Raw genomic sequence first — 16,277 nt, 5'->3', positions numbered from 1 at the left:
ATATGTTTATTCATTTGATTTTTTTCATTGTTTTTGTGAATCAATTAAGTTCCAGAAACAGGGTCTCTCAAAATGTTTAAGTCATGTTCTTTTATATTCTTTTCAACAGAAATGCTGTATTTGCAAGAAATTGGGAGCTTCCATCAACTGTGACGTAAAGAAATGCAATAAATCATTCCACTATCCATGTGGGGAAGAAAAGCAGTGTCTTTCCCAGTTTTTCGAGCGATTTAGGTAACAAAAGCTATTTTGCTTTGGGACTTTATTTTCTTGGATAGATAAATCATGATGAAAGTTCTCTATCAAAGCAATTAGATTTTGCAACTCAAGAATTATGATTCAGACATATTTAGTACTGTTCCTGATCATTGTTTTCCACAAGTCTATGATAAATAATGTTCATTCCAGTGACACCTGAATTTCTTTAAGATTTCTGGTCTCAATTTCTGTGATAATGTTTTATGGTGCTACAAATAATTCACTGCTTGATGAGGTCCTGAATGCCACTAATTTCATTCGCTTATTACTAGGGGACCTCAAACTTCACTTCTAGGAAAAAGGGCTGTAAAAGGTGAAAGGAACACCAGTCCCCCACCCTTCATTTTCTATCTCAGGGCTATTGGCTAATACTAAGGACCTGATTTGGGGACTGGTTTAGAGTTGAGTTGCAATAGAAAAAACTCATATTCATGGAGGAAGTGTGAAGGCTGGGGGCGAATCCGTTGTTGCAATTTCCTCTGTCATATAGATGAGGAGAAAAAACAATATTTAATACTTCCTCCACAAGTTGGATGATTCTTGCCTTACCACTTGCCTTACCACTAACATCTAAATTATTAACAACATAAAACAGGTGATAAAATTGATTTGCTAGAGTGTAAGATTTTCACCAATATTATACTATTATACCTGTAGACCATTTTAGACAGTGCATACAGATGAAAACCTCGTTTATTCTTCTAGCTGAGTGATACACCTCTAGCCAGGAAAGAATTGAGGAGAAGGAGGCAAAGAAAGGTGAGGGAAGCAGGAACATTAAATGAGAATCATCAAAGAACTCTTGTCCTCATCCATCCACCATCCCTTTTTCTCTGTTGCTGACCATTCACCACTGTAATATTTACCTCTCCATCGCAGCATAGTTCTCTTGTCCCCCCCCCCTCTCTTCTTCCATCCAGATCTTCCAAAATTCTCTATTGCAAACCCTCCGCTTGTGCAGTGGTCTGTTGCTTTATGATCAGGTTTACACTTTATACATGTACATCCCACATATATACATACATCCTTCGAACAGGGTTTTTGTGACCACAATGTCTCCTCAATGATACATGGGCTTCTATCCCTGCCTCTAGTACCCTTACTGTGTGCAAGACTGACTTTTGTTCAAGCCTGGCACAATACTACTCTAGTGGGTCCACAGAGGCCTAGGCCTGTCTCTGGTAACATGAGGCTCAGAACCTCAAAGCACACAGTCATAGTGGCTGTTGGACAACTCTAGATACCCTGGGTAAGTCATATAAGGCGGTGGTGCTACTTACCAGTTGTTATGAATGTGTGACCGGACCTTATTCTTTCTCTCAAGACAGTGCAGTCTACAGACCTTTTCTCTGGTAAAGTTGAGCTGTTATATGAGCCACAGACCCTTGCTCTGTCATTCCATGTGTATATGGAGTATGTGTATGTGCAGTGGATTTGTGGCACTTGTATGACAGTAGTTTCTGTTGGTAGTGAGAGTCTGAGCATTGGGACTATTAGGATAGATTTCCGATAGCTTCTGGTCTAGCATGGCCCAAGACAAAAAACAGATGCTGGTTCCCCAGGTGGTGTGATTGTACTGACTATATTCTAGTGTCTGGAGTTTGGAGACCCAACCCCTGTAGTGAGGGCAGAATGGGACAGCACTACTCTTAGAAAGTCAATGAGAGTCTTGTCAGCAAAGGGCTGCAGATGAGTTCCCATGAGCACTGCAATGTGTTAGTTGGTAGAGATAAGGATTGGAACTGCAGTATCAGTTTTCAAGGTGAGGACATATCTAGACAGGGCCTGCCTTTCTGTCTGTGCCTGATTACTGGTTCAGGAAGGATGATAACAGCCTGGTGTTGAGTTCACACACTTCTTGCATCCTTGTTTTGGATTCTCCTGCTTGCTACTTGCTATAAGAGCCACGCGGTGCACAAAGGCTCTGTCTGAAGAACAACCAGATAATTAAATTGAAAGAGATCCACATACTCTATCTGGAAATGCATATAAAAGTGGGATTCCCCCACTTTCTTCCAGTTCTAATTGCTTATAACAAGACGGGAGTGCTCTTCAGAGTAATCAAAGGATTGCTGTGTGACCAGGGCAGGTTTTTACTAGACAGCCAGCCTTCTTCAGTTGAAGGAACATCACCTAAAGTCTGCACTTTCTGCTGGAGGAGCAGAGTGACTCCCTAGAGCTTAGAGGCCTACCTGCCTGCTGAGAGAGTGGAGAAGTATGCCTGACCCTGCATAAAGTCAAGAAGGAGAAGCCCGTTGTGAAGACCAACAATAGGAAGGGAGGGATTACAGGGGAGTAACCATTGTGTGAAGGGGTAATCCGGTTTTTCTGAGCAGCTCTTGCTGTTTGATCCTGAAACAGACTCCTGTGATGTGTACTTTCGGACCTTGCCTATGAGCACTTTGTCAGTCAGTCAGTCAAATAACTTTATTCGGTTAATTAAAACCATAAAAGCAGTACATAGTTCATAAGCAATAAAATACAGTTAAAATACAGTTTAAACAAGTTTTAGAGATGATTGCAAATCCTAAATAAATCCATTAAAAGGTATTTAAAAGAGAAAGAAATTATTAAATAAAAACAAATTCAAGGAGGTAGATATAGGGAATACACTTTCCAGTATGTTTTGCACATTCCCCCCGAACATATTTTACAGAAAATGTCAGGTTTGAAGGTTGTTTATCGAAGGGAGTTTAGTTCTGTTTTGTCTGACGGCTGCTACCAAAAAACAAGCTACACTATATGTAACCTGCACCGAGTTCAACATCTGTAGGTATAGGAGGGCCGGCCGTACCTGGGCGAAGTTTAGGTCTTTCAAGATTGGAAAAAGAAATTTTTTGCGGGCCACCAGGTAATGTTCACAAAGCATAACTAGATGAAGAGTATCCTGCGTGGAAAAGCAGTCACATGAACAGGGTGGGGTATTTTCTGGAGTACCCCACTTTGTATATGAGCCAAGCACAAGATGTATCTGGTTAAACCTGAACCTTATTAATAAAAAACCGTGGTATGGTTTGGTTACATATTTTAGATAAGGTTCCATAGCCATGGACGACGAAAGTTGGTATAATGACCTTACCATTGGCTTGCAGAGCTCAACCGCTTCCCTCTCTGTGTCCAACATATTTCGAAAATGCTGCTTGACCCACCTTACATCCTCTTTCTTGAGGCTCTGTGGTAAAGAATACATGTCCGGGCGCCCTAGCCTCACGCATGCCGCTCTAACATACGCCAGCCAGGGTATGCTGGCTGCTTTATCCAGGGCCATACAGTCTTTGAAAATGCGGTGATTCAATGTGATCTCCTCATTTGTCCAAGTTTTAATCCAACATAACAGTGGAGACATTTTTAAGAGATCAGTAACGTATCCCAAGCCTATTTCATTATGGATTGAATATGTAGGAGATGATTTCGGGAGTGACAGCAAGGCACGTATAAATTTATTTTCTACAGCTTGAATGCCTGGGGCTGGAATATAACCCCAAATATCTTTCCCGTAAGATGCAATTGCCACGCATTTGGATCTATAAATGCGAGTCATGGCCTCCATGGGTCTTGAACCAAGCCTTTTGGAGAAATGCATAAGTGCTGCAGTGGATCTACTAACTCCATTCTCCTTTAGTTTCAGTTGGGCACCCCAAGTTCCTTTTTCGTCAAAAGTGACGCCTAGATAACAAAAAAAGGGTACCCTCGAGATTGGAGAATTATTACAACTAAAGGACCTGAGCTTCATGTTTTTCTTCCGTGAGCCTGTAACCATAACATGAGATTTAGCTGTATTAATCTTTAGGTCCAGGGCTTCCATAAAACCACCAAAGTGATCTAATAGTCTTTGCAGACCCACACCTGTACGAGCTATAAGGACAGCATCGTCCGCATATAGGAGGACCGGGATGGGTGACCCCCCCATACACGGCATGTCCAAAGTAGCTGAGTTCAGGAATTTCCCCAGGGAGTTGATGTACAAAGTAAAAAGGAGAGGGGCAAGAATGCAGCCTTGTCTGACCCCTCTCCCTGATCTAAACTTCTCAGTGCATCTTCCCTCCCTTGTTACCCTGACAGAGGCGAATAAATTTTGATGAAGATCGTGCAAGAAATTAACCAAGGTGGTGTCCAAACCCAAATCTCTTAAAATAATCCACAGTTTAGAACGATTAACCAAGTCGAAAGCAGAAGATAAATCCATAAAACCCAGATAAAGAAGCCCCCCCTTCACCACAGTGTATTTGCTAATAATAAGGTGAAGGTTTAAACATTGATCCATGGTCCCCCTATGTGCTCTAAAACCATACTGCAAATCAGAGAGGATCCCGCTCTCGTCAAGCCAATCCCCGAGTCTTTGCAGAATGACTCTGCCCAAGATCTTAACAGCAGAGTCCAGCAGGGAGATTGGCCTGTAGCAGGCAGGATCCCCCCTGTTCCCCTTCTTAAATATGGGAACAATAATAGAGGTAGACCAGGAAGACGGGAAAGTAAAGTAAAAAAAAAAAAGTAAAGTAAAGTAAGTAAAAAAAAAAAAAATGTAAAAAAAAGCTGCAGGTATCGCATTAAACACATTAGTTAGTATTTTTGACCAAAATTGCGGATACTGGATGTAGAGATCTGCAGGGACCCCATCAGGTCCAGGGGCCTTGTGTTTACTAGTATTTTTAATCGCCCTTTCTACCTCCGTGGTATTAAATTCCATAACCAAATTGGATGGACCATGGGCGCTGACTGGTGAAGTTGGTACCGTGGATTCATAAATCTGTTTGAAGTGGCAAAGCCATCTATCATCTTCAATCACACAGTCCATGTCAGTTTTCCCATCCTCTGAGAAAAATGGCTGGTTCACAATGGCCCAAAACCTTTTGCTGTCTCTCAGTACATCAATGTCTAGTAAGCTGTCCCAGGCTTCCTCCTTAATTTGGTTCTTGCGTTTAATAACTGCAGTTTTGTATTCTTTTCTTAAGTTTGCCACTAATGACCTGTCTCTGGGTTTATGTTTTAGTGCTTTCAACAGGGCAGAGTGCTTTAGCGAGCATTCCTTGTTAAACCATTTATGAATTTTCTTACTTCCTTGCGTGCCCGACCTTAACTCCAAATTCTTGGCAATACTCGCACATATCTCCACATAGGCGGCCACTACATCAGAGCCCAAGGCAGTTGAATCTAAGCAAACTGCCATATTATCCTCAGTCTCTTGGGCTAATATTTGAAAGAATTGCTCAGGAACAATCTTCTCCCATTTTAGCCGCCTTCCCTGGTCCTTAGTCGTCAGATCTCTTAAACCTGCCACACCAGTCATTCTACCAGTCCGGAAGCAATCTAGGTCCAGCTTTAAGAGGACAGGATGATGATCACTAAAGCTAGCAGTTACAACCCTATACTCGCATGCCTTAGCCAAAGCCCCGGTTGATACAAAGATATAGTCTATGACGGTGTTGGCGTCTCTCCCAATAAAGGTAGGCACTCTAGGCTCGTTTTTGCCCTGGTCTGGTTCAAATAGGTTTAAGTTCGCAAGGAAAGTTTCAAGGCCCTCACCTTCCTTCGTGTGTTCAAAATGGGGGATGCCCTCGGTCGGTAATCCTCCATATCTATCGTTGTAACAATCCCCCTCGCAGGGGTGAATATTAAAATCACCCAGAATTACCATCTCTGGGACGGAAATGCAATCTTGTCTATAGACTGACAAAAAATCTAACAAGGAAGTCAAATGCTCATTCTCACAGGAAACCTCTTTGGAGTTGTAAAAGTTAATAAGCAGAAAAATATGTGAGTCTGACAAAGTCCACTCTACAACTAACGAATTCGTGGGTGCGGAATCTAGTTTTTTAAAGACCCCCACCAAGTTCAGAGAGCACAATATGAGTAGGCCACCCTTGGCTCTTCCTCTTGAGCCCGACACTGCTGGAGTAAAAAAGCTACAGAAGCCATCCATTGAGAAACTTGTGGTAGTATCCCATGTTTCTTGGAGTGCCAGGATATCGTAATGTCTAACAAACCCTTGCCATATAGGGTCTGACGCCTTTGCATTTAAACCCGCCACGTTCCAGGTAAGAATTTTACAATATAATGGATCATGGTTAGGCATGGTAAACGGCCCCCGGATCTCGCCAGCAACAGGGCCTTTGTCAAACGTTGTAGATAAATTTGATTTTTCCAAATCCCTCGTAGTGGTGGCCATACGTAGTTGAATAGGGGGGCCCTGATGACTTCGTCCTATTGGGGAGTCCTGTATTTGTCAGTCAACCCAGTCTGTGGTTGACAGACAATCAAAGCGGTTTGCCATTGGAAAGTGGAAAGGGTTGTTTAGCCCATTTACAAAATTATGGCAATAGTGAGGCTGAGTGTAATGTGGGCCAACAAAGGGGCCGCCTTGATGCGGTCTACCTCTTCTTCTCCTTACCATATTCCAACCCGCATCCCCCCCCTCCTCCCATCCATGGGGTTGTAATTCCCATGGGGGGGTAAATCTCTGTCTAGGTTTGAAGTCATGTGGTCCCTTTAGCCAGCTCCATCGGTTATCAGCTTGATTTTCTGGTAGATAAAAGTAGGAAAGGGGTCTAGCAGTCACAGTGCTTTCACGAAATCTAGGAGATCCACTATTGCATATGAAATCTACGGCCTCCGTATTCTCGAAGGGGACCACTACGCAGTCCCCTTGCAGTTTTTTCCTATTACCTCCCACCCACGGGGTTCTCTCTACCATTAAGATCTTGCTCGGTATATTTGGCGGAAGAGGATAGTTTTTGGATAGCCAATGGCATACTTTGTTTTTTAGAGCCTGATGCGACTCTACTTCTGAAAGAGAAATTTCAGAAACGCCGGTAAGAATAACCACATTGGGACAAGCATCAGGAGGAAGATGGATATTTCTGCGAGCCGTGCCCTTAGCTCTGGCGAGTACATCAAGATTTGAGGGCTGTGATGTAAGATTGCTCAATGAGGCCTGAGGGGTTGGATTAGTTTTTTTCATTTTCTGAGTTTGATCTTTTTTGTGGGTTTGAACTATTACAGAGGTCTTAGTTTTAGTACCGTCCTGTTTTGGGGTGTTACTTGATTTCTCTGGGTCAGCACTTTTGGTCTCCAGAGCTCTATTAACCACCACAGACGGCTTGTTGGCCAATTTAGGTGCATTGGTGACCTGGACTGTCTTATTGGTCATAGTGAAACTAGGAGCACTTATATCCTTGTGTATGTTCATTAGGATAGTCTCCAGGCTGCGTAGTCTCACCTCTATAGGTTCAAGTAGTACTTTTAGCATATTAAAAATAGTAATATTGTCTGTACTTACACCGTTCCCCTCCTGTGATGAATTTGCTGGATTACCAACTTCCCCACTCAACTCCAGAATTTCCTCTAGGCTATGGTCAATGATAGTATCGTCTGGGAGGCTCAAGGATAGGCCATTCTTGGTGGGATGCGATCCCCCTATGGGAATAGATAGGTCTACTAGTGAATTATCAATGATAGAGGGGTCGGAAGCGACCTTTTGGTCGTTAGGGCCCATTTGGGCCTTCTTCCCTTTAGAAATGGATGGTTTATTAACATTTTGTTTTTGTTTAGGGATTGCCCCTTCTATCCGGCCCCTTTCGTTAATAGCGGTTGTCGTGTTAGGGGAGTTTAACTCACTTTGTTGCACTCCACTCTCTGTTAGGAGGTTAAGGTTAGGAGAGGCCTCCAGGTCCTGAAGGGTGTCTGAAGCATCAGGAACCCCAGTCACCCTGATGTTATGTACTAGAGCCTGGATGTTCGAACGAGATTCGGTATTTGGTGTCTGTGCCTGGGCGATGAGGCCCAGAGAGGATCGCTTGGCCGTTGCCAGGTCTTGGGAAACTCTCCTATCCATTAGTATAATTCTCTCATCAATTAATGCATGAGTGCGGGTGATAAAGTCATCCAATGAGCCAGTAAATTTTTTAGCTCCTGCGGCAGCCATGCTTCTAGTTTCCCGATAGGTCATGGCCAATGTTGTCTTGCAGTGGTAACGAAAGGATCTGAGGGAATCCGGCCAGGGTGTGTGGCCCAGGCCAGGCTCCTCGGGCCTCGGAGGGCCACAGAGGGCCCGCCCTTTGCCCGGGCTTAGCCCGGCGCTCCCGCGACGCGGGTGGGACTGGGCGGTTTTATGCGCCAGCAGGCGCGCTCTCTGGTCCCGCGGTACTTCCTGGTTACGGGGCAGCTGGGAAGGGTAGTTCTAACCCTCTCGGTCCCCCCCTCTCGGCGGCTGTTCCAGGAACAAGGACAGCGCCGGAGGGAGACCGGCGCGGTACACCCACAGGGGCTCCGCCACCAGCAGCACCACGCTAGGCAGCCTGTAAAGTATTTTGGTGAGTCTGAAAATCCTTCGTGTCAGGTCCCCCGCTCCACCGATGGGACTGGGCGGTTTTATGCGCCAGCAGGCATGCTCTCTGGTCCCGCGGTACTTCCTGGTTACGGGGCAGCTGGGAAGGGTAGTTCTAACCCTCTCGGTCACCCCCTCTCGGCGGCTGTTCCAGGAACAAGGACAGCGGCGGAGGGAGACCGGCGCGGTACACCCACAGGGGCTCCGCCACCAGCAGCACCACGCTAGGCAGCCTGTAAAGTATTTTGGTGAGTCTGAAAATCCTTCGTGTCCGGTCCCCCGCTCCACCGATGGGACTGGGCGGTTTTATGCGCCAGCAGGCGCGCTCTCTGGTCCCGCGGTACTTCCTGGTTACGGGGCAGCTGGGAAGGGTAGTTCTAACCCTCTCGGTCCCCCCCTCTTGGCGGCTGTTCCAGGAACAAGGACAGCGGCGGAGGGAGACCGGCGCGGTACACCCACAGGGGCTCCGCCACCAGCAGCTACACGCTAGGCAGCCTGTAAAATATTTTGGTGAGTCTGAAAATCCTTCGTGTCAGGTCCCCCACTTTTATTTGACTCTGTGTGATTCCTGTAGCTGGGCTGCCAGAGCAAATTCTATTTTATTCAGGGTATTGGGGGGGTTCCTTGTTCCAAACCACGCTGGTGGTGCCCATCGTTGACAGGCCATCCAGTTGCACTCCCAATATCTGTGCTGCTTCTGCCAATTTCACTGTCTGATCTTAATTGTTTTTTAAATCAAAACAAATGCTAAACTAGAACAGCCAGTGGTATTGTGTGCTTTCTTCCTGAAGTCTACCAGTGACATACCTAAATTGTTGTCAGCAGGGTGAAATTCTGGAAAAGGGAGCACTTGTCATCTTTGTAGCTGATGTGGTATCTGATGTGTGCTGCCTTCAGTACATTCATCTTAGTTTGGAAATAATAAAACCTTGTCAAAATGTCTCTTAATCTCCAGACCTCACGAGGATGCCACTGGCCCACCCTATGGACGCTATCCTATTTTATATGTACTTGATCATTCTGTAGTAGGGTAATAAAGAAGAGCTTCACAAAAGTCTCCAAGGCCCATCTGTCGGCATCTTCCTGGACGTCTTCTATCCAAACATTTTCCCATTGGGTGCACTTCCCCAAATTTTCAAATTCAGGGTTGCTTGTGCTTGCAGTGTGTTTAGCTCTTTCCCACTTGTTGAATTTTACTTTCAGCCTTAACAACTCTAAATCCTTCGACATCTACATCACATCGTAGCATGGCAATTCTTTCACTCAAATCTAAATATAAATCTGCCAGATTTATTTCCAAGTCTGATTGAATTTCTTCTTATAGTTTAGGTTTAAAGATTTGCAAGTTAGCTATTAGATCTGATTTTGTTAATGTCATGTTGCCTGTTGTAGTCTTTTTCTTGGCACGTCGTGTTTGGTACGGTGAAGGAAGTGATTTGTCCCTCTTTCTAAAGGCCTAAAAAAAAATAATACCATATTTTGTGTACGTTTGCCTGCGGTGTTAGTTAGTACTCACCCTGTAGGCAGTTAGGTGATATCACATTGAATTTGACAGCATTATTGTGGTATATAATAGGGGAGCTGTTCTTAACTGCATCTAAGGCCAAGGTCAATTAGAGGCAAGGAGGGGGGCATGATTTGACAGGTCGAAACTATTGCAGCAACAGCATTTCGAGATAGAGTTACCTGGTGGGTAGCTATCAAACCTTCCTTCTTTTCCACGTTACCATCTTCGGCTTAGCAGCATAACTAGATATTGCTCCTTTGGTGTCTAGTTCATAATATCCATTTATTCCTTTGTCCCACTGTTCACACTTAATTTGACTGCTACTACTTCAGTGGTTTTATTGCTCAAATTTCAGTGTAGGAAAGGAGCACCTCTAATTCTCTTAAAATTAGGTTACACCTCCCTTCTGCTGCGCCACACCAACTTTGGATCAACCAGCTGTATTGCCTGACATAATCGCTCTACTTATCCTGGCTCCTATCTTTATGGCTGAGTCAGCTTGTTTCTGTTCCCCGGGCATTCTGACTCAAGCCCAACCTCTGTACTGTCTCCACAGGTGCTGCAACCCCCTCTACCATTCAAAGGCAGGCTGCCCCTCCTCTAGTCCTCAGCACATTGTCTTTGGCCTCATCAGCCAGCCTCTCACTTAGAGGATGGCAGAGTTGTCGTGTGTGAAACAGTGGTGGAACTCAGCAACGCCAGGACTGCGCCAACCCTGCTCTCCTCACAGAGGATGAGCATCTGCTCCCTGCCCTGCCAGTGGACCTTAACAACAGGTGTTCTCGCTAGGGTCATTCTTTTAGGGCCACTTCTCTGCTAATCAGCCATTTGGGGTAGACCCCGCCAGAGGTTAAGCCACACGTGGCCATATTATTATATTTTTAGAGCATACTGTTACCAGGTTATCCACTCGTCAAGCACAAAACCTGATGGGGCACTGTACCAGACTCAAGATTCAGGAGCCACAGACAGTGCTACAAAACAACTCATTTTGAGCAGTCCATAATTAGAGATTGGCCACAACACAGTGCTAGCTCCTTCCAGAGCTGATGCCAGACCTAATGCATCTAAAGGTGCTGGTTTTACGAAAGCGATAAAAGAAAAATATCTTCACTTGTGGCTGTGCATTCTACCATCATTGCTTCATTTGCCTCCATGGAAACGACCACAGATAACAACCAACTTCCGATTATGCGGAGAATCAAAAGAGGATGTGCTACATTCACTGTTCATATGCAGGAGACTAAACAAGGAACATAGATTTATATTAAAACCTGCCTAAAGATCAAGGGGATAAGAACATGTAGGCAGGTAGTGAAAGCATGCTTAGAAGGCGGGGATGTCCAGCTGGCCTGCCATCTAGTTCAATTTAGGGGCATAGCGGAAAAAATATGAACCCCTTCTGTGCTCATGAGTCACGATGGGCGTGTGCGCACGACGGCCGGGGGCCATCCGAGCCATGCTCGCGATTGGAATGTCCTGCACCGCGGCGGAATTCGCGCCATAGCCAAGGTGTTAAACACGCTCTCATTACTGTTTCAGTACCCAAGAGAGTCACTTCATCCGCTGTGGATTTTGCACTTTGCCTGCTTTGACTGTTGGGAGCACCACGCAACACCCTTCGGTCCCCGAACGTGCTGCTTAGGAGGAAAACCTGTAGATTGCAGGCTTCAGACATTGCCAACAATCTTGTTTTTCTGTAGTACTGTACTCTTTGAAGCAAATGTCCACCTTAATCAGCTGACTTCAAAAGCCAACAAGGTAACACATTTGCTAAGACAACTAAGCCAGAACCTGATCAGCCCTTCCGCTAGCCCAATTCTGATAGCCTTAAGAGCAAAGCTTCTTCCTGCAATCTCCTATGGACATCTGGCATTCCCTGGACGCACTTCTCAACTCTGCCCAAGTTAAGGCTTACAAGTCGGTGTTACATATTCCTAGGTCTGCAAGAAGAACCAGGCTGAGACTGGAGCTTGGCCTAGCAAGGCCTGATGTGATTGGCCAGGGGGACCTTATCAAGTTGTACCTAAGGATATTAAAGGCCCCGGCTAACTCCCTAAAACACCACTTGAGATACATCTTTGAAGACCCAGCATCGACATGGCACACTAGGCTGGGAATTGCAACTAAATCTCTTAAGATAGTGGAAGAAAATCTTGTGCGGCAGGACATCCCGCTGAACGTTTGGAAGAGAGCTATTAACAAACAAGTGAACGAAATCCCCTTTGAACATGATTATAAATCCCTTCGCCGTAGCCCCAATTTGGAACCCCTAAACCACTCATACACTGTGGGCAAAGCACAATCATATCTAAGCGAGGCCATCACAACAGCAAAATTCTATCCATGAGGCTGATCACGCTCGGGATAGCAGATTTCAACCCCGCTTGGGCCCAAAGAGGGGACTCCATATCCTGCAGGCTATGTACGTACAAAAGGGAATCCTGGCTGCACCTTCTCTGTTGCTGTCCTCATTTCAAGAATGTACGCCGGCGACTGCTGCGCCCGATCTGCCTCAATCGGAGCTTAACAACATGCTCGGAAGCATCAGCCCTGTGTTTGTCAACCACCAACACTATGTTCCTAGCGAGATCAGCGAAATTCGTTCACCAAATTAGTTTAGCACTAAAAACCCATAATGAGAGTATTTCATCACTCAGGAGGCTCACCTCAAAAGCAAATGATCAGAGTTGAAGTGCACTCGACATGTAACTTCATTGACAGTGCCACTTGCACGCCCCCATATGGAAGACAGTAAGGACTTGTCCCAACGCATACAATGGCTGGGAAAGGCCAATCAATGGGACTAAGACTGTGGGAGCTGTATCCTTCTTTCTCATTCTGTTTTTTTTATATACCATTTTTTTAATTAGCACAGGCGTACACCATGTTTTAAACAAGCAAAGAAGTTTTTATTTTTTTTTAGAATTACTGTTCTGAACTTTCTCTTTTTACTGTAAAGATTTTAATTAATTGTACAGTTAATAAAAAAAAAACTACTCTTTGACCCTATAATCTCAACTAGCCCTTTTAAAAACGTCAGAACGTTGTTTCAGAAAAAATAAACTACAAACCATGGCACACAACCAAGGCATTTTAACTTAAATTTGGCTATTACTGTTTTACTGATGTAAAGGTTTTAACTCTAATCATAATCATAGTCTTTCAACGTGGAGAAATCTGATACTGTTGTTTTTACTGTTGCAATGGTTTTAAGTAATCACACAAATAAAGATTTATTATTATTAATATTGTTATTATTATTATCATTATTATTATTATTATTATTGCATCTAAAGCATAAAAGTAGGAACAAGTTTGAGCCGGGCAGCAGGAGTCTAGGTGTCACATTGGCGACCACCAAGTTGGTTAGAAGGATGGGTCCAGCTTTATAGTATACCATATACACCAGAAAGACAGTCTTAAAACTAATCCTGCTTGACTGCAAGCCAGTCAGAGTGCCTGGTGTCTCACACATGATCAAATTTCAGGTGGCCACATCCCAGCCTGGCAAGCATATTAGGTTGATGTTACAGCTTTTGAATTCTGGTTTCCAGTAGACCTAAGTGCAGACTAATCCCAAATCAAGGTGCAAAAGCACAAAGACCCCAGTCAATTCTACATTTTGCTGAATATAACAAACTATATGATTTAATGCCTGAACTGGAAGTGCAGAAAGCAGAACAAACAGGTCTTTTCAATGTGGTTCTCAAAAGTAAATTCACTGTAAAAAAATTAAAAAGTCAAGATTTTCTTTCTGGCGAGCAGATGTTGGCAGGGGACCAAGTTGTGCGGTCAGAGTTGGTAATCCTCACAGGGCACAAACCTTCAAAATTCAAGTCCTCTCCATATTCCTCTTCAGAAAATGATCAGCCAACCAACAAGGACGGATGGTGGCTCTGTCTGAGGCATAGCTTGCAGGATTCTAAATTGGTCTGGGATTTTTCTACCATTAACAGGCTCTCCACCCGGCTTTAGAAGAGACACTTTATTTTAAAGAGTAGCAAATGACTACCACTGTTATAAAGTCTCAGATTTTTTACAGATCTTTTGTCTTGGGATAACAATGTGAGTATGAGCTGCTGGAGATTTGAGAAAGTTATTAATGGCAAATAACTCCCATGATAAAATACCTTATAATTATTATTATTATTTCATGTCTAACCCCTTCGCAGCCAGGCCTCACCTGTGCCACGCCCCCCTTTTTTTACTATTTGGGGTACTTTGCGCTTAGGCCCCCATAACTTTTTTCCACATAAGGTATCCACGCCACATTTGCAGCCTTCTCTCCCAACATCCCGAGGATTCTACATGTACCAGTGGTTTGTGGATTCCCTTGGTGTGGACTGAGAAATAGGCACAATAGAGCAAAAGTTGTTTTTTGGGGGGAAAATGGGATAAAAGTGCTGCAGAAGAAAGCATCTGGTTTCTTCCCAGCAAATGGTATCAACGGAGGGTTTATGGTGCTAAAATCACCATCTTCCCAGCTTTCCGGACCAGGCAGATTTCTGTCAGAAAACCAGATATCGTTACACAGTTTTGCCATTTTACTGAGACATAGTCTATTTTCCTAATTTTATGTGCTTTCTATCTTCTTCCAGTTAGTGGTAGAAATGGGTGTGAAAACAATAATGGATCCCAGAATGCTATACATTTCTGAAAAGTAGACAAAATTCTCAATTCAACACAGGGTCATTTGTGTAGATCCTTTAAGGTTTTCCTATAGAAGGTAGTAGTTGAAATAAAAGAATATTGAAATTTGGTTGAAAAAAAATCCATTTATGCCTACATTTTCAACTATACTTCCTCTAACTGTGATAGATTTTTTAAAAGTTTTATATCATTGCATCTGCGGGACCCTTCTGGTTGCGGGGTTATATAATTCTTGTAGGTTCGCTAAGAACCTGAGGTACCCAGCGCCAATAACTGAGTTGCACCTTCCAATATTTTTTCATTGTGTACCAGGTATACAGTAAATCATTTGGTAAAATATAAAGAGTGAAACTGGGTATCAAGTAAACCTATGAGTTTCTGAAATTGGAACATGATGTGGGGTTTAGAAGCAGTGGTTATTTGTGCACCTCTGAATTTGTGGGTACCCATATTAGCATGTGAGTTCAAATTAACTTCTTTTTTACACACTGTCTTACATTTGGAAGGCAGAAATGCATTGGTAGACAAATAATAATAACATTTAGTCTACTATTCCTGTTTCCCTAAGACTCCCGATAAAAATGGCACCGCACTTGTATGCATAGGCTTAGTGCCTGTGACAGGAAACAGCCCAAAACGCAATGGGGACACATCACATTTTTCCAGTGAAAACTGCTCCTTTTTTGCAATGTACATAGCTGTGGATTTTGTGCCCTAGCTCAGCCGGCACCCAGAGAAACCTAGCAAACCTGTAACATTTTTAAAACTAGACACCCAGGGGAGTCCAGGATGGGGTGACTTGTGTATCTCTCAACGGGTTCTGTTACTAAGAATCCCTTACAAACCTCAAACTTTGTCCAAAATAAAAACATTTCCTCGCATTTCTGTGATGGAAAGTGCTGGCCTCTGTGGTGAGACACACACTTCCACTCACCCAGCTTTCCCACAAGTCTCCTGATAAAAATGGTACCTCACAACATTCATCCATCCAAACATACCAGCACAATTTAGGTGTCAGGCTGCGATAAGCGGAGCAACCGCAAGTATCGAGGGCATTTCACCTCCCTGAATTCAGTCGGCAACAGTGACAAGAAGGGCTGCCATAACTCCGCATACTTAGCTCCCTCCCCCGCCTTAACTAGGGACAGCTTTTCCATACCCAAGACCGACCAGAGACGGCCCAGCCAACCCTGAAAAGTAGGGACATGTGAGGTGCGCCACAAAGCCAGTATGTTCTGAATGGCAGAGCCCAATGCTATCGCAGTTAGCCGGCCCCTGCGTGCTCTCAAAGGGTAAGTGATGGCGTTGGGGAGCCCCAAAAGAACATATGCCGGGAATCACGGGATGTCTGTGTCGAAGTGCTCTGCTATCTCATCGAGGATCGACTTCCAATAACCCTGAATGTGTGTACAGTCCCACAGGAGATGTGTGAATGTGCCCCTCTCCCCGCAACCCCGCCAGCAGGACGCGTCCCTGGTGTGATCCATCTCATGCAGCCTCTCAGGCGTATAGTACCAGTATGTCTCCAGCTTAGTG

General features: G+C 44.3%; 1 protein-coding gene across 11 annotated transcripts in view; it reads left to right on the top strand.

Moving 5' to 3' along the window:
• The window catches only part of LOC144763479 (E3 ubiquitin-protein ligase PHF7-like), a 1,848,469-nt gene that overhangs the window by 959,162 nt on the left and 873,030 nt on the right, over positions 1–16,277 (top strand). For all 11 annotated transcript variants that reach the window (XM_078649109.1, XM_078649099.1, XM_078649102.1 and 8 more), the window contains one exon: positions 110–234. In XM_078649109.1, the coding sequence (XP_078505235.1) occupies positions 110–234 (125 nt within the window). The remainder of the gene's footprint in view (positions 1–109; positions 235–16,277) is intronic.

Source organism: Lissotriton helveticus, chromosome 6 (genome assembly GCF_964261635.1).
Source record: "Lissotriton helveticus chromosome 6, aLisHel1.1, whole genome shotgun sequence".
Taxonomy (NCBI): Eukaryota; Metazoa; Chordata; class Amphibia; order Caudata; family Salamandridae; genus Lissotriton; species Lissotriton helveticus.
This window is presented reverse-complemented; position numbering and strand designations above follow the sequence as displayed.